General features: G+C 36.9%; 2 protein-coding genes across 3 annotated transcripts; one reads left to right on the forward strand and one right to left on the reverse strand.

Moving 5' to 3' along the window:
• The first annotated feature begins 1,329 nt into the window (after positions 1-1,329).
• Positions 1,330-12,985, forward strand: LOC107653567 (jouberin-like). Its single transcript, XM_016440307.1, has 28 exons — positions 1,330-1,450; positions 2,031-2,084; positions 2,191-2,315; positions 2,419-2,957; positions 3,635-3,750; positions 4,005-4,179; positions 4,594-4,786; positions 4,869-4,964; positions 5,106-5,215; positions 5,556-5,631; positions 5,721-5,873; positions 5,965-6,097; positions 7,042-7,165; positions 7,285-7,514; positions 7,664-7,770; positions 7,875-7,993; positions 8,789-8,919; positions 9,003-9,143; positions 9,250-9,440; positions 9,696-9,738; positions 9,851-9,882; positions 10,216-10,330; positions 10,515-10,573; positions 11,127-11,189; positions 11,280-11,442; positions 11,519-11,610; positions 11,692-11,771; positions 11,844-12,985. Exons 2-28 carry the CDS (start codon positions 2,075-2,077, stop codon positions 12,004-12,006), a joined length of 3,579 nt encoding a protein of 1,192 aa, XP_016295793.1. The 5' UTR covers positions 1,330-1,450; positions 2,031-2,074; the 3' UTR covers positions 12,007-12,985.
• On the reverse strand, positions 10,331-17,698 carry LOC107653577 (MFS-type transporter SLC18B1-like). Of its 2 annotated transcripts, XR_001630239.1 has the most exons (15): positions 17,611-17,698; positions 17,322-17,455; positions 17,075-17,170; positions 16,913-16,986; positions 16,549-16,696; positions 16,134-16,290; positions 15,811-15,950; positions 15,480-15,581; positions 14,999-15,090; positions 14,794-14,889; positions 14,486-14,560; positions 14,299-14,392; positions 13,611-13,657; positions 13,205-13,411; positions 10,331-10,407 (listed from the first exon to the last, which is right to left on the reverse strand). XR_001630239.1 is itself a non-coding variant. In XM_016440318.1 (14 exons), exons 1-14 carry the CDS (start codon positions 17,630-17,632, stop codon positions 13,315-13,317), a joined length of 1,374 nt encoding a protein of 457 aa, XP_016295804.1. In that variant the 5' UTR covers positions 17,633-17,698; the 3' UTR covers positions 12,910-13,314. The 2 variants fall into 2 exon arrangements, 1 of the variants encoding a protein (XP_016295804.1); XM_016440318.1 differs by lacking the exon at positions 10,331-10,407 and having other exon boundaries at positions 12,910-13,411.
• Positions 17,699-18,575: the final 877 nt, after the last annotated feature.

An 18,575-nucleotide genomic window follows, 5' to 3' on the forward strand; every position in this document is an offset into this window, starting at 1 on the left:
CAAATGTTCACGCAAAGAAAGAAGGCGTAACTTTTATTCTCGCTGTAGTATTGTTGCCGTCGCCGCCATGTTGTGAAGGCGCTGTGTGATTCGTTGTGAAAGCAAAACTACTTTGTTTGGTCTTCCAAAAGAGGCTGAGGAAATACATCAACTTCGCGCTGTGGATCGCCGGATTGGCTTTCGACGAAGCGGAGTCCAGCCCGGGGTCGTCACATGTGGTTGCCGCAAGCCTCCTTTGTCGAATCCGCCAGGTGCCGCTCATTCAAGCCGCTGTGTGTTTCGTTGTGAAAACGAAACTACTTTGTTTGACCTTACAAAAGAGGACATAATGTTTCTATAAAGTGGGGCAGTTCCTGGGGGCATCATCACAGTATGGTGAGGGGCGTAACATTTCCGTCACACGCTTGAGGTATTTGGCCAATCACAACGCACTAGATAGCTGGCCAATCACAGCACACCTCGCTTTTTCAGACCGATGAGCTTTGTAAAAATCGACGCGTTTCAGAAAGGCGGGGCATAGAGGAGCAGCAATAATGTACAGTATGTGGAAAATAATGTGTTTTTTTAACCTTAAACCGCATAAACACATTGCATTACACCAAATACACAAAATTATGTTCTTTTTAGCAACATCGTGTGACCCCTTTAAACGAACCTGAGTTGTTGATGTTTAGTTAAAGTGGGGCCTTGTCACATATAGTATAAGGGGGAGAGTGGGGACAGTTGCAACACTTTTTGCATTTCCATCAGTTTCTCAGAGACTGTTAGCCAAAATTTTAATACAATAAAACCATCTGTCAGCTACTCACCCACGCTGCTGTAACGTGTACATATGATAATATATGTACAATTTATACTTCAATAGACAAAGTCAAATGTTGCATCTGACCCCACAACGGGACAGTTGCAACAGTCCACAGGGGCAGTACATAAAAAGAAAAAACATCACTAAGTACTTTTCAGGACAGAAAGATTCTCTGTAGTCATGTATATTTATAAAATGAATAGATTAATATAGATGTTATTGCTCAGAACGGCAGCAATAAAATACCTCGCAAAGAGTGTTTGCATTAAATAAATATTAAATTGTGTGAATATTGGATCAATTTCAATAAGCGGGTGACAGAGACCTCTGGTGGTGAGATGAACGTACTGCAGAAGTCTGACTCATTTGTATTTGAAATACACTTTAATGTATTCATTTAGCACACGCTTTTCTCCAAAGCGATTTACGAATGATGAACATTACAAGCAAGTTTATAATCTAAAATAAACCTCGGCGCTTTACTTCTTGATTGATGTGGCAACAGTAACCAAGGGAGGCGAGGCTAATCATTTTCTTGTTGCTGTTGAAACGGTCGAACCAGCAATGGCTGCTCACTGAAAACATTAATGGATCCTCTACAACAGACATGATTCGACTTCTTCGCTGCATTTTATTGCATATAATGTACGTTTATTTCGCAGAAACCGTACATTTAGCAGTAGAATATGTCAAATGAAATAGATTCGCTTAATTTCGAGCGAGATGCAATACTGTGCGCTTGCAGTGATTTGTTTGTGTGGTTTCAGCTAACGTTAGGCGTGTGAGATTTTGCAAAGCTACAACATCAACAATCACTGATCCAAACAAACGCGTATGAAATTACGGTATTTTTGTTATTTTCAGAATCGAATTAACAATCAGATTAAATCGGGATTGGTTTATTAGCTTAATGCCAGTACTGTAGTAGCGAATGTACATTACATTACATTTAAATTTTGACATTTAGCAGACGCTTTTATCCAAAGCGACTTACAAATGAGGACAATGTAGCACAGAATAGCTGGGTTTTAGATGTGTTTCTGTGTTGGCGGCAAAGTTAAATATTACATAATCTGCTTAACTACAATAGTAGTTCTAGTAAGAATAACTAATCGATGTCTGTGTGATTGTAACTAAATAGGCGAGTAAAGACTGTCTAAATGTTGCATTGGCCTTAGAAACAGCAGTTCTTCTTTGATACCATTGTAATGTATGATATTATCAGTTTTAGGATTGTTGTTTCCAGAATGAATTTCATAGTTCATCAGAATGCCAGCAGGTGAGTAAAGATCACTCATACTTGATCTATAACAGCTCTTTTCTTTGTCACTGATGATCATGAATGTTCTTATGTGCAGATTTGTCTGTAAATCTCTGTTTGACAGGTCAAAGTGATGTGAGAGCCAAGACCAAAGCTCGCTTTGACGAGGTGTTGAAGAGCTACACAAACCCTCCCTCTGAGAAAAAGAAAGCCAAACAGATCACCGACCAGTCCCAGGAAATTATTGTGGTTAGTAATAGTAAAAACAATCTTAATTTAACCAAGAAAAAACATAACTTAATTAACCCTGCAGCCCGTTATGTCATTTGAACTCCATCCTTTTATCGTGCAGCTTCAAAACTTGAAGAAGAACCTAAATTTGAGTAAAGACACTGAAGATGATGAAGGTATCCTCCATAACACGTATGATCCAGCTCAGGGCAGTCCTAGATACACCAAAAATCGGCGCAGAGAGAGAGAAGCATCTGAAAAGACTAACATAAACAATGCTGTAAGTGAGGAGGAGCCCACTCTGACCAGTGGGAAAAAGAAAAGCAAAAGGAAGCTCCCACAACCACCACCTCCTGTTCAAAATGAAGAAGACAACGACAGGAGGACTGATACAGAGATTGATGGAAAACATACTAGGAAGACTAGGAAAGCAAAGAGTAAAAGTGGAAGTGATGTCAGTAGACAGAAAGAAGACACAGAGACAGAAGATGATTATCTGCAGGCATACCAACATCAGATCTCACAGGACGAAGAGACGGCTGGAAAGAAGACGACAAGGAAGAAAGCCACGGAGAAGCTTGCAGAGAGCCAGCCGCTAAACAATGAGCTGGAGAAGAAAAAGAAGAAGGTGAAATCAAACAAACATGATGGTGATAGAAGGTAAAAAGCAATGCATATTCATAAATGATCACGTGCAGCTAATGCCATTCATATTAGGACCAAGATTATTTAACATGATGTTGAACTTTTCATATTTGTTTGGTGATGCTGGAGCTGCAGAAATGTCACACTTTTTCTTTAAAGGGGTCATATGATGCGATTTCAAGTTTTCCTTTCTCTTTGGAGCGTTACAAGCTGATTGTGCATAGATAAGATCCCTGAAGTTGCAAAGACTAAAGTCTCAAAACCAAAGAGATATACTTTATCAAAGTTAAGAGTCTCCCACGCCCCCCTAAAACAGCTCGTTCTAACACGCCCCCACATATCTACCTCACTATGTGGAAATATTAGTATAATGCCGCCCAAATGTTCACGCAAAGAAAGAAGGCGTGGTTTCAGTAACCGCAGTTAGTGTTGAAGCAGCCATGTCAGGGAGACGCTGTGTGTTTCAGTGTGAAAGCAAAAGCACTTTATTTGGCCTTCCGAAAGTAGATGCATTTAGGAATCTAATGATCTTTAAAAAAGCATCATATGACCCCTTTAATTGAAGGTTAAAAGTGGCCTTAGCCAGCAGTTAAGCATAGTATGAGCAGAGTAACATGACTTTTTCAAAACATTTTTAAGGTAATAAGCATGATGGATTTTCCTCTTAATTTTATTTTGCCTTTTGTTTGCAGTCAAACTGAAGTGTCAGTGGATAACCAGACAGAAAATGTCCAGGATGATGTTGTGGAGGAGTTCAAGGAGGACACAGTCAAACCCAAAGTGAAGAAGAAAAAGAAACGAAACGAAGGTATGATAGGCTGTAATTTTTCTTAATTTGAATTGTTCTTTCATTTTTAGAATCAACATCAATATATCAGATTTGCAATATTTCCACAATTTCTAACATAACATGTCTAATATAGCTGCAGTGTGCTGTTTTTATTTATTCTTTTGGTTGCCACCACCATATTCTCTCAATATGTATATATATTGTGTGCATTAACATTATTATTTACAGATGTGATATTAATGTTGATTGTGTTTGTGCATTTCTGGTTGTAGTGATTGTTGAGGAGGAACAGGCAGAAGAGAAACAATCCTTTGACGACAGTCTGGTGCTGGGAGTTTATATCCACAGGACAGACAAGCTGAAGACAGACCTGATGGTGTCTCACCCCATGGTCAAAATTCACGTGGTTGATGAGGTCACTGGACAGTATGTCAAGAAGGAGGACAGGTTTGGATTTCACTTGTATTGTTTTTGCCACTAAAACCAAAACCTGCTAGAACCATTTGGTTTATAATCTAAATACCAAATACTAGGGCTGTGCAAAAAAATCGAATGCGATTTGCATGCGTATCTCGTCAGTAAAGCCGTTTCTGGTGATTAGTAGTAAATCTCCAGCACGTGCTTTCAGATGGAGCGGCATTTACTACACAGAAAAAAATCGCGGCAATGAATCGCCTGCAATTTTGAACGCGATTTTGTTTAGCTGGTCAGTGAACTTACGACTCTGTGTTGTAAATACCGCTCCATCTGAAAGCACGTGCTGGAGATTTACTACTAATCAGAAGAAGCGGCTAAAATCGCATTCGATTTTTTGCCCAGCCCTACCAAAATACTATCTGATTTATTTTATTTGGTTCTCAGCCATCGTCATGTTTCTTCCTTCTATGAGCAAGAAAACATTGAGCACATCCTGCCCATCATAACTCAACCCTTTGACTTCAAGAAACACAAAAATACAGTTCCAGAATGGGAGGAACAGATAATTTTCAATGAGCGCTTTGGATATTTCCTTCAAGACGATGATGAGAGTCCACGTGTGATACTGTTTTTTGAGGTTTGTGCACTTGGATAAGTTTAAAACTATATTTGCATTCTCGGAGCAAAGAATGGAATGACTAAAACACTTTGTGTTACAGATTCTGGATTTCATTAGTATGGAGGAAGCACGAACAAACGTCTCTGTTGACCGACATGAGAGGGGTTTCCGGAAGATTGCTTGGGCTTTTTTGAAGGTACCAGCTTTGATTTGACTTTAGTCTTCTTTGGTATATTTGATCTGATGTTTGGTTATTTTGTATGTCAGTTTCATAGATTCCATGTAACTGCATCCTTCATAAGTTCTGGAGTAGATTCCAATTTGCTATTTCTTCTAGCTTGTAGGAACCAATGGTGTCTTGAACGTTGACACCAAACTGCGTCTACAACTTTACTGCCCTCCTCCACGGGCAAAGAAACTGCCACAAACAGTTGAAGTGTTCCAGTGGTGGTCAAAGTTCCCAAGAAACAAATACGCATCAACCCTCTACGTCACAGTGAAAGGCCTCAAACCACCAGAACATGTAGGGTCACTTTTTGAATTAAAAAACCACAGTGAAAAGACTAAAAACTGGTGCTTATTGAAGTTTGATTTGGACTGTTTGTTGAACAGGTGGACCCCAGTATCCGCTCCATGATGGCTCTCCAGCAGGAGCGCGGCAGTACCTCCTACAGTGAGCTCAATACTGAGATGACCAATAAAACCAGCACACAGATACTGGAGAGCAAATCAGAAATCATTAAGTGGAGCCGCATACACTGCCACAAACAGTTGAAGTGTTCCAGTGGTGGTCAAAGTTCCCAAGAAACAAATACGCATCAACCCTCTACGTCACAGTGAAAGGCCTCAAACCACCAGAACATGTAGGGTCACTTTTTGAATTAAAAAACCACAGTGAAAAGACTAAAAACTGGTGCTTATTGAAGTTTGATTTGGACTGTTTGGTGAACAGGTGGACCCCAGTATCCGCTCCATGATGGCTCTCCAGCAGGAGCGCGGCAGTACCTCCTACAGTGAGCTCAATACTGAGATGACCAATAAAACCAGCACACAGATACTGGAGAGCAAATCAGAAATCATTAAGTGGAGCCGCATACCTGGACAGGTATTATTTTTTTGCTTTATAGTATAAAAATTAGGTGAGTCAGTAATCCTTTTGTTAGACCTAATATGTTTCTTATTGTTTGTTTAAACAGGTGTGCCGCATTCCGAATAAGCCAATGCACTCCTTCCGTGGAGGTCAGATGGGCTGTTTTACTCTAGGTTTTTCTCATGATGGACGCGCACTAGCAGCTGCATGTGCAGATAGAGATGCGTTTCCAATCATTAGTAAGTAATTTGTAGCTATACGTGTTGTTTTTGTGTGTACTGTATATATATATTAGTGCTGTCAAATGATTAATCTCGATTAATCGCATCCAAAATAAGTTTTTGTTTACATAATATATGTATGTGTACTGTATATATTTATTATGTATACAGTGGGTACGGAAAGTATTCAGACCCCCTTCAATTTTTCACTCTTTGTTATATTGCAGCCATTTGCTAAAATCATTTGTTAATTTTTTTCCTCATTAATGTACACACAGCACCCCATATTGACAGAAAAACACAGAATTGTTGACATTTTTGCAGATTTATTAAAAAAGAAAAACTGAAATATCACATGGTCCTAAGTATTCAGACCCTTTGCTGTGACACTCATATATTTAACTCAGGTGCTGTCCATTTCTTCTGATCATCCTTGAGATGGTTCTACACCTTCATTTGAGTCCAGCTGTGTTTGATTATTATATATATAATATTTTTTTATTACATATTTTTGTCACAAAAACATAAACTTAATAGTTGAAAAAATAGTTTTGGGAAGTTAAAATTGTAACATGCTATACTTCGTCTAAAACTATTTTAAACAGAATTTTGTTTATTTATTCATCTTTTGTCACTTCATATTAATTAAGAGAATAAATTGAATATTTGTATTTATCACACCAAATGGTATATTACCATTCATTACCATTTAAAATAAATTTGTTAAGGCAACTATGTATTAAATGTGGTGAAAAACTTGATGGAAAAGCCTACAAGGAAAGGATGTGATGTGTGGTCAAGTATGGTGTCCCATACGAAATATATGCATGTATATAAAAAAATTCATATACATTTTAACCTAACATGAAAAAAAAGTAACAAATGTTATGCATCAACTAATCATCAATTTCTGCAAATACTGTATTCCTGTATGTCATTTAATGAAATGTCTTTATTTTTAGTATATGATATTCCATCTGGCAAAGTTCTGGCATCCTTTAATGGCCATCTGAGTGTGGTATATGATCTCTGCTGGTCCAGAGATGATAACGGACTATTAACTGCATCCTCTGATGGAACAGTAAGGTAAAAAAAAAAAAATGCTTTTTTTGCATATACAGAGCTTACCCCATAATATTATGCAACCTATAATTACACCACAAATATGAAAGTGTGAGCCATCATTTTTTGATTTCCTTTCTCAGAGTGTGGAACGTTGAACGACTGCAGAGTTTTGCTCATAAAACTCTTCCTCACCCTTCATTCGTGTACTGCGCCCAGTTCCACCCGCAAGCCCAGAGTCTGGTGGTGACGGGGGGTTACGACGGGGTGCTGCGTGTCTGGAATGTACATGTACAAGACGTGAACGGGCAACTTCTGCAAGAGTTTGATGGACACAAGACTTTCATCAACACGCTGTGTTTTGATCCAGAAGGTACAGAGGAAATTAACATATTAACTGTTTGGATGTGATGTTAAAGCTGTGATTCGAAACATCAGCGACACTTGCTTTGCTTAAAAGTGTCTGCTAAGTTGATACATTTAAATGTAAATAAATGTAGTAATATGTTGGTCTTCACATAGGAAGCAAAATGTTTTCTGCTGACAATTCTGGCCTCATTATTGTGTGGGGAACCAAGGTGATGCCTGGGTCTCGCCGTGGACTGACCAGTCAATGGAGCATTGAGAAGGTAAATGCATTCTCAAATATTGCATAGAAGAGCTAAATAAATCACAATTTGAAATCACGATTTGAACTAATTTAATAATTTGCAAATGTAATATTTCTCTTCAGGAAATTAAAGAGGCAGATCTGAACGGAATATCCATCAACTCATTAGAGGTGCATTCAAACGGAAGACGACTTTTAATTCATGCCAAAGACAGTGTTTTAAGGGTCATGGATTTGAGAATGTAAGTATCTACCTTTTTATTAATATTTGAATATTTATTTAATACCATAATGTAATATTATTACATTTTGGCGAAAAATGTATTCATTATTCAAAATTAATAATTAATTAAGATAAATCATGTGCAGCAAGTCTATATATGTGTAGTCTCGCGTAGCGGCTGAAGGTCTGGAATCCATGGCAGCTTTCATTGGCCAAGGCCTGCCCATGAGGCCATTTGACCGACATGTCAACCAACCAATCATAGTTCGTTTAGTTTCAGCGTTTCGGGGCGTGGAAATGTCGCCACAATAACAGACCGGTGTGTAAAACTTTTGGACATATTTTAAAGATTCTATGCCGCGAACTTTAAATATTTCACATAATTTTGAGAATCCAGCGTTTAGTTGATCCTCATAAGCGCTCATCGTCACAGTTGTAAACACGACGGCTTTCTTCTTTCGTGATGGGGTTTGGCACGACGGTATCTGTTTCCAGGCGGAACGTTAAAGAACGCGACACACGTCTCCTGGAAATCCTGTATAATTCAACCAATCCGATGACGACTTCGAAACTCCTGAAGTGTTTCCATTTTTGTGTGCCATATGCATCAGACGTTCAAGTGGGCGTGACATCTGAGGCTGAGACTAATATATGTGTATTAAGAGTAATTTGAGCCAATTTTACTTCCATGTTGACTTTTTAAAAAGCACATGAATCAGTGCATTTGTTGATAGTGCCAGTAATTATAGGGAAGAACTCAAAATAACCGAAATAAATGCAAATATCAAATTAAAAACAAACACTTGTTTTACAGTCTTGCAGTGAAGAAATACATAGGTGCCACAAACTACAGGGAGCGAATCAACAGCACATTCACTCCCTGCGGAAGCTTCATCTTTTCAGGCAGTGAAGATGGACTGGCGTATGTGTGGAACTCTGAGACAGGTTTGGAGATTCTTTTGAGTCACTTTAGTATGAATACAAAGAAAAATCCAAGTGGAGACTGAACTGGGATATCTGTTGTGCAGGTGACCAGGTCGCCGTGTACTCTGAGCTGTGCTATACATCTGCGCTTCGAGCTGTAGTTTTCCACCCTCATGAGAACATGGTGGCCTTCTGTTCCTTCGGCCAAAACCAGCCCATCCATCTCTATCTGTATGACCGGAAGTGTGAGTCCTCTAAATGACTCAGAAATCCACTGATTCATTAGTATTTAGAAACACAAGTCATATGATAATTTTCTCTTAAAGATGAGTGTTTTGTGCATGTACGCAGTGGCTCAGATGGAGGTGGAGAGTTTGAGAGGCTCGAGCCGGTCAGAGAATCTGGACAGTAAGACGGGCAGGAATTCATCAGAGGTCACGACCTTCCAGAACACTTCAGCCACCAGCATGGACCGATTCGCCAGCACAGCTCGTGTGTCTCTAAAGATGCAGCGGGTCAAACAGAAACTAGACTCTGTACTGGTAAACATGTTGATGATTATATTTAACTACATAAAAAAAAAAGTTAATCAGGACAAACTTTGATGTTGGCTTGACAAAGCCTGACCAGAAAGTTTGAATCAGTTTTAAAAGCTTGAAGGTTTTTAGTTTGAATTAGTTTGAAGTTTTAAGGGCCAAAAATAGATAGGCTGTTGTAAATTTAATTAAACTGTAACTGATTATTATCAGCATTGTAATTCAGTCAGTAATCTTGTCAGCTATACTTTTTTCTTTCAGGAGCCCCATCGCAGTTCCCCAGGTGTGGATATGTATGAACAAGGCAAGTGATGTACATGATAATGTTTATTTGCAATGAAGTCTGTTGTAAATTGACACAAATATATATATATATATATATATATATATACATATATATAATTTTTTTTTTAAAGGTGGCATGTCTTATCTGGGAAGGAGCCAAGAGGTGAATATTTGTCTTTTGCACTTGGCTATAGAAGTTACACCTGTAAAATAGCTTCTAGAGTTTATTAAATTATGTTTATAGACACAAACAGTACTAGTTTTGGTTGAAGTAAAATTATTCTGTCTAAACCTGATTTATTGGAGTTGGCAGGTTCGGTTTAGGCCTTGAACTGATTATACAATGATTAAAACCATTTGCAATGAGACTGACATTATAATTTACTACAAGAGCAGCACTCATATTTTTATATATTCAAAATAGAAACCGTATCATATAGCATTCATACTGAAGCTCAGTCCTACATTGAGCTCTTGTTATTGTGGCTTCTTTCAGGGCCTGGCCTCGTATCTTCCTCCTCCATCTCTGCTGTCTCCTCACTCCAAACTACAGATGTCCTCATCACTCAGCGCTCAACTCATTCCACAGGCCACGCTCACCTCACACAGTAGTATGTTCTCTACATTATCCTTTATATTATGTAGGATAACTTGGAGCATGCATTGTTTTGAAGAGCACATCTCAACACTACAGGGTAGAGAAGATTGAAAAATGTTAGTATGTATATTGAAAAGTTTAGTTTGTTTCTAAGGCACTTGAAATCATTAGGTCTTTAAATCGTTCTCCTATCACAGGTGGTTACAGTCCTGCTGGGCAGCCCATTAGAAGAGCTCCATCCCTCAAACACCAGAAAGTAAGACAATGTGATCTGTTTTTAGTATTACACTACCATTCAAAAGTTAAGAAATTAATACTTTTATTCAGGAAGGACACATTAAATTGATCAAAAGTTATAGTAAAGACTTTTACATTGTTACAAAAGATTTCTATTTCAAATAAATGCTGTTATTTTGAACTTTCTATTCATCAAATTATCCTGAAAAAAAATGTCATGGTTTCCACAAAACTATGCAGCAACACAACTGTTTTCAACATTGATAATAATAAGCAATGATTGTTGAGCAGCAAATCAGCATATTAGAATGATTTCTGAAGATCATGACACTGAAGACTGAAGTAATGATGCTGAAAATTCAGCTTTGATCACAGGAATAAATTAAATGTTAACATATATGAAAATAAAAAAGTTATTTAAAATTCTAAAAATATTTCACAATATTACTGTTTTTACTGTATTTCATCAAATAAATGCAGGCTTGATTAGCATAAGAAAAGTTGTTTTCAATTATATTTTTGGATTTGTTTTTGTAGTTTTGGTTTGTTTAAGATTGTGTTCATGTCCGCAGAGTTTACTGGATTATGAATTCTCTCAACAAGCAGAGACAGACTTTGGGCAAATCCATCAAACGGTAAACTTTAATGTTTTATTATAATACATTACTATAAATGTGGAATTACTTGGAGTCAGTTAATGACCTCTTGTATTAAATGTTCTCTAGGTCGTGTCTTTATACGAGTACAGAGCCAATCGATCGGATGAGCTGTCGATACGCCGCGGTGATGTGATCCATGTGCTGTATAAAGACAATGACAGCTGGTGGTTTGGGCGACTGGTCAGTGGACAGGAAGGATACTTCCCAGCGTCCTATGTGGCTGATGATGGTTTGTGAATAAGGTTTGATAACCAAAAGCACATGTATGATATTATATTGTCTAAATCCATGTGTATCTCCCACAGGGAGTTTTGATGACGAGCTCTCAAGAGCTTTAGAAGCACTGCCGTCAGCGTTAGATCAACCTGAAGGAGTCGAGCGTGCGACACCAGTCCAGGTAATGACACATTTTCATTTATTCCTCCCATAAAGTTAGTGAAACTTCATAGTTTGACCCTTATGTTCTCTGTACCTGCAGCTGTCTGCAGCCATCAGTGCCTCTGGAGAGCTGAAGATCATCTCAGAGCTGGACACTGACCCTGAGGCGTCCTCCACCACGTATGAATTAACCACATCCGTCATCTGAGTACTTGTATTCTTGAGCACACATTGATATTCTTTTCTTCACAGAACAAAAAAGAAGAAGAAAAAGGTGAAGCGGAGTGAAGTTCCCTCTGATCTGCCTCGGGTCCCGTCCTCAGATCGTGAGATGTCTTCAGCATCTTCCAGAAGGAGACCCCTCCCCAGACTAGGCCAAGCCAACGGTGCGTTTGAAGGTGAAGGACTGAACTAACGTGATTGAATCTGATTGCTAAGACTTACCTCTGTTATGAAGGAACTAAGGACATAGAAACAACGTGTTTCCAAAAGTGTTTTATGTGGATGAATTTTTTGTAGTTGGCCTTATTTTAAAATATATATATTTTGTCATTTTGATACTGATATTTGTATTACGTAGGTTTACAAGATATTTTTACTGTTTCTGTACAGTATATTGTGTACTATGTGTTATTTGTATTTTTAAACATTTCGTTAATTTAAATTTAAATTTTCAATATAACAGCAACAACTCCAGCAGTAATCATAATGACATATCTAATATGAATATATATTTTATTCACATATCACAGAAGGGAATCAACTATGGTATTTATTTAGCACCAGAGTTAAATATGCAGTTGATTAAATATATATATGCATTTCTGTATCACAAATTAATGCAAGATTTTAAAATGTTCCGATTTTAAACAAGTAATTGCATATATTGTCATGTAACAGAGTAAACAATTTTCTGCAGTGTTGAAAGGGTCAATATTTATGCAACAGCTCCAAAGAACTAAAGGGTCTCATTGCTATGAAAATACTGTAATGCACATTGTAAAAATGTATTTTGTAAAACTGTACATTTGTAGAAGTTGTTTCCATCAGGAATATGGCAATAATTTGTAAATCTGTAAAAGCAGTTACAATGGGGTCAGTCACAAACTAGGGCTAGATGGGTAATCTGTGTTACGTAATATTAAAATACAAATCCCACATTCTTGCACTAGTCCAAAAGATTTCTGAAACCTCAACAAGACTTCAGAAATAATCCAGTGTACTGTACCGAAAGACACACTGTATATGAGGTAATGAATTATTATATACACACAAGGAACTCTTAAGGATTTCAATTTACTTCAAAAATGTACACCCATTTTTTTTTAGAATGGATGATATTACATCTCATGTTAATCAAAGTTACTAAACACAATAAATAAGCCCTAATAAGTCAAAAAAAATAAACGCTGTTAAGTGTTTATTAGAAAAGGCACATCTGAGATCTGTTTAGTGTACATGTCATCTTGTTCCTATTATGCATTACTTCTCTCTTAATTCAATCTTCTTACAGGACTTTTGCATTTTCATTGTAAATGTTCACTGAACTCCTACGTAAAGGTTCAATTAATCTTGAAATAATACATGTATGACATCTTTGTTGTTAAACTGACCTTCTCTGCGTTCTTTATTTGTTATCCGTCAATCATATCCCACATCACCTGTCTTTGGCAGCAATATGATTAGGTTTGTTCTTCCATTTAAAAGCTTGCAGGGGCTTATTTCAGCTGATGTCAACCCTGAGATGATCTGTCTTAGGGAGAAGAGGGGATTTTTCTCCTTGAGATGATGACACGTCAGTCCTGCTGGCCTTTTGTGACCTGAAACATAAAAAATGATCATGCATAATCAACGGTTTCCTATGACTATTTTCTGATTATACCCCTTTTACCAACTTAAGAAATACTTCACAGAATGAATGATTCAAATATTTATATATTTATAATATTATTTAATTTTAATGAATATTTACCATATTGCTGAATAAAGTAATACAAATATTTAAAAAAAACTGCTTACTTCTTTTGTATGTCCTCTATTGTGAAATATATTACTTGTAGTAAGGCCTTTGGGTAAACAAGTCAATAAATTAATATTTATCATCAAAGTACATACAAAACTTACGGAGCCCCGCCGCACATGACATGCAAGAAAAAATAAATAAATTGTGCGCACGGTTTACTAATTCGTTCTCTCGATGTACTAAAACATGCACACGATTAGTATTTCGTTCCCTCAATTTGCTAAATCGTGCGCACAATTTACTAATTCGTTCTCTCGATTTATAAATCGTAGGGAACGAATTAGTAAATTGTGCGCACAATTTATAAATCGAGGGAACGAATTAGTAAATCGTGCACACGATTTATCCTACTATTTTTTTCCTGCATGCCATGGCTCCGTAAAAACTAATTGTTAGAGTTAAAGGGGTCATATGATGCGATTTAAATTTTTTCCTTTCTCTTTGAAGTGTTACAAGCTCTTGGTGCATAAAGAAGATCTGTAAAGTTGCAAAGACTAAAGTCTCAAATCCAAAGAGAGGAAAATAATGTGTTTTTTGAACTTTAAACCGCATAAACACATTTCATTACACCAAATACACAAAATAATGTTCTTTTTAGCAACATCATATCACCCCTTTAAGAAAATGCATATCTATTATAAAAATGGCCTGTTACGCTTTTATTTGGAAATTTATTTTGCTTACAGCGAGAAAGGCGAGTGCGCCTTGAACTCCTGCGCTCCATTCAAAGTTGAGTGCTTGTGTGATGTATCCTCCAATAGTTGGCCCAAAGAACATCCTTCAACATGAAAAAGATGATTCAGGTTTCATGATGGGGAAATTCTAAAGTATATTCTTGAATATTGCATGTAAACTTTATTTTCATACACACCCAGCAGACCAGACTGCAGAGAACAAGCCTGACACCAACCCCAGTGTACTCATGCCCTCCTCAAAGCCATTTTCACTGCAATACAAGGAACATGTGCGTCAAAACATGTTTATATTTTGTAGAGGTTTGTATTGTTGTATTTTGCTCAGTTTCAGGGTTAACTGCATTTATTCAAACCATTTCAGGAATTTAGTGTGACATAACTGAGTGAATTACAGACACAGTAACCTGTTAAATGGCCTAACATAAAATGTGACTCAGTGCTGAGTGGGAGAACTAGGATTTGTACGATGATGCATTTGCCTCACTGTGCACAAGCGATCATCTCAGCAAAGGTGGGGATACAGCTCATACAGAGAGAAAAGCCCACCACGATCAGCATGAGGACGGTGAGCCAGAGCTGACTGAACACACAAAAACATTTCACCGATTAGTGACAGATTTGTGCTTTAATGTAACAAACAGCAAAAGCTGAGGAATTGGCATTCAAAAAGTTAGAAATGAATGTTTCACCTTCTAATATGGAAAACAGGAAGTGGGCCGAGGAAACAGAAGCTCACCGCTGTGGCCATTCCTCCAACCACCATCATCCATTTCCTAATTGACTGCACCAATAATCATTTTACAGCCACAGATGAAATTATTTCTTAATAAATAAAATTTTATTTATGCTTATGTTTAAAAAAAAAAAAACATTTCCAAAAACTAAAAAAAAAAATAAAAAAATATATATATATAATATAATAATATATAATACATATATATATATATATATATATATATATAAATCAAATAATATAAAAACATGATAAAAACGTTAAATTAAAAATGAAACATCTTAAAAATATAAATACAATTAATATATATAAATAAATACATAAATAGGTAACAATAAAGCCTCAAATGTCATTAGGAATTTCAAAAATTTTATTTTTTATCAGAATTTTCAATTGTCACTGTAAAAATGTTGATAACTGTTTAAATATTGACTTACAGGATATTTATCACTGATCACACCAAAGATGGGTGATGCCGCCCCATATGGCAGTGAAAGTCCAATCATGAGTAGCCCCACCGAACCAGCACTGAGATTAAGCTGTTCACAAAAAAATACATATAGAGATGTGAACCTTTACATTAACATTTACAGCAGTATTTTGGAATGAAGAGTTTAGAACATTTTCCCTGATTTGAAACTGTGGTGAGTTTACATGTAGTCTATATGTTTAAGCACAAAATATTTTATATATATGTTATATATTTTTACATATATATATATATATATATATATACATGTTTCAGTGTAGTTTCTAAATCTTCATAACCTTTTCTATGGCAAATATGGACAGTGTTGCATCCAGGAAGCCAAGTCCTGAACTCAACGTGAACACCACGAAGCAGATGAGAAGGATCTTTATTCTGGTACACAATCTGAGGAAGGAATTCTGGGAAGAAGGAACAGCATCTATATTGGAATGAAATAAACACACGTCTATCTCCATGGCTGGAGGGCAAACAATAACAAAAGCAGACACGGGGCAATCAAATCCTTGTGACATGACTTAACTAGGAGTATGCCAAATGGAATAAGCTTAAATTAAATTAATAAAGGCATGTAATATTTAACCAGTATGAAGTCCGTACTAACCAAAGCTTGGTAAAATCCACAAATTAAGAGGCACGGTCGCAAACAGAAGACATCCTGTGAAAACGAATGGGATTTCATATCCAAATGACTGATAGAGCCAGCCGCCCAACGGAGGCCCCAATATCAGGCCAAGACCTGTAAAAATCTCCATGAAGCCCTGAGAGAATGAGATATCACTATAGAGACACATTTAACATTATAGCACACTTGTGTAAATATTAAAAACATAAGAACGGTTCTGTGTATATGCCCCGACCGTGAGAACCCAAACAACCAGACAGACTGAATAACTGAATTTAAAGATGATTCTCTTGAGAAACAGCACATCTTTTGTGACGTGCAATAGTGCTTCCTTTGTCACTTTACTCCAAAACACCATTACTGCACTGAAAAACAAGCACTGACTACAACTCACCAAAACAGTCGCTATGTTGTCGGGGAAAACTTTTCCTGAAACTGCAAAAGATGATGTAACGGCGGCGGAAAAGCCAATTGCATTTATGCACCGTGTGATAAAACAGAGCACGATGAAAACTGTCCCATCAGACACTTGGTCAAGAAATCTGCAGAAGAAACAATATCATTAATGATGAAATAGTACAAATTCTCTGTTACATGTGTCACCAGCATTTTTCATCCAATTTTCCGTAAGAGTAAAGTCATTTTATCAACATTTAGGCATAATCCAGCATGCAAATAACCTGAAAGTTAATAGACACAGACTAAAAGACACAAAATACTACATTTAAAACACAATAAAACATCACAGATTCACTGACCCGAAGAGTACAGTGCATCCGCTCGATACGAACAAGCCTGCCACAATCATAAACTTGGCTCCTATCTGGACAATCTGAAACAGAGGTCAAATGCACTGATATAGTGTGTGCAATCCATAATGGAAAACTGTTGTGTATCTTCTGAAATAATGATTCACTTACATATTTACCAAGTATCAATGAGCCCACCAAAGTGCATAATGCATAGATTCCGAATATTAAACCAATCATAGCTTGACTGACACCTTTCTTCTTTGCCTAGAGAGAATGAATCAGATTGAAATGAATTCTTATCCTACTGTAGCATGGTTTAAGAAACTTTACATGCCCTAAGCACAGTACTTAGAACAAATTCTATTCCATATTGTTGATCATACAAATCATATTATATAAAATATCATCTTTGTACCTCATTTGGGAAAAATGGTCCCAGAATGGAGTAACAGATCATTGAACTGAAGTTTATGGAGGCCATTGCAATAAGTGTTAATATCTGTTGTCTGGACATTTTAGTGGCTGGAGCCTCTGGTGTTGAAGAATCACCTATATGAAGTTAACATGCATTCACTGTTCAGTAAAGAAACAATGTAAAATGCTCGAGAATACGTCGTTGTCATTGGCAAACGCGCTAAAAGTTCAAAACGTTGCTAAATGCTAAACACTCATTAACAACCACTCATTTAAATGTATCTACATACCTATATCTTCATCGATATCCATTGTCAAGTCTCTGAGATCTTTCACCGCGTGCTTAACCTGTCAGCTGGGAAACTCAACAGAGTGGATGGTCTCCGATTCTCAAAAGAATCATTTGAACTGAATCTTTTCAATGTTCGGTCGAACCGATTCGCAAAGCGCGGATCACTCAGCTGTGTTTAGGAATAAAACCTGTAACAATATTGGAAATTGACATTTTTCTTAATACTGGAAACATTACAGAACTGCTCAGTCATTAATTTCCAGTGTGAACAATGTTTGAGCAATAAAAACAACATTTAATGCAATTTTAATAGCCTAATACAGAACAGTGATTTCAAAATAAACTAATTAATAGAATTAAAAGTTAAATCCAAAAAAGTGAGTCGGTTTAAAAAACAGGCTCATTGCCACGAACCATGTGAACGAACCGATTCGCTAACATGAATCAAACTCAAGATTCCAACAAGGACTAGTAGGAAGCACGATGCGAACATTAGCGCGCCGTTTAGAGGTCAGTGCAGTAACAACATCTCAAAAAGAATGTTTATCACAGCTTTTCAAACCTGAGATTTTCTCACTGAGGCAGGTGTGAATTAAATACTATTATGTCCAAAAACTTGATTGAGATTATTGTACAGCATCAATAATCAACACAGATTTCATCAAACTAGTTTGATTTTATTTCATGACTTTAAGCCTACTCTGCAAAGACATTCTAATGCTTTTCCAAGACACCCTTGAATTACATTTTGTAAATGTACATTAGAATAATTAAGTAACAAAGCACAGTTAAAGCCTCACATTCCACATAATTTCATTTGGGCCTGAATATCCCAGTACAAAGTGGCTAAAAATAACTGCAACTGCAAATCATCAAAGCACACAACATCAAGAATAATCAAGAAGTGCTTAAAACGTCAACCATATCACTACCCCACTCTGAACCACTGTTTGGCTTACAACA

The sequence above is a fragment of the Sinocyclocheilus anshuiensis genome, unplaced genomic scaffold (genome assembly GCF_001515605.1).
Source record: "Sinocyclocheilus anshuiensis isolate Anshui unplaced genomic scaffold, SAMN03320099.WGS_v1.1 scaffold1561, whole genome shotgun sequence".
Classification (NCBI taxonomy): domain Eukaryota; kingdom Metazoa; phylum Chordata; class Actinopteri; order Cypriniformes; family Cyprinidae; genus Sinocyclocheilus; species Sinocyclocheilus anshuiensis.

What these genes read in the sequence shown, in the direction of transcription:
- LOC107653567 (XM_016440307.1), top strand. An exon ending in ATCTGGGAAGGAGCCAAGAG is followed by an intron (nt 9,883 to 10,215) that starts GTGAATATTTGT and finishes GGCTTCTTTCAG; the next exon opens with GGCCTGGCCTCGTATCTTCC. An exon ending in CCTGAGGCGTCCTCCACCAC is followed by an intron (nt 11,772 to 11,843) that starts GTATGAATTAAC and finishes TTTTCTTCACAG; the next exon opens with AACAAAAAAGAAGAAGAAAA.
- LOC107653577 (XM_016440318.1), bottom strand. Translation starts at nt 17,632, where the DNA reads ATGGATATCGATGAAGATATAG. An exon ending in GGATATCGATGAAGATATAG is followed by an intron (nt 17,456 to 17,610) that starts GTATGTAGATAC and finishes AACTTCATATAG; the next exon opens with GTGATTCTTCAACACCAGAG. An exon ending in GACCATTTTTCCCAAATGAG is followed by an intron (nt 17,171 to 17,321) that starts GTACAAAGATGA and finishes CATTCTCTCTAG; the next exon opens with GCAAAGAAGAAAGGTGTCAG.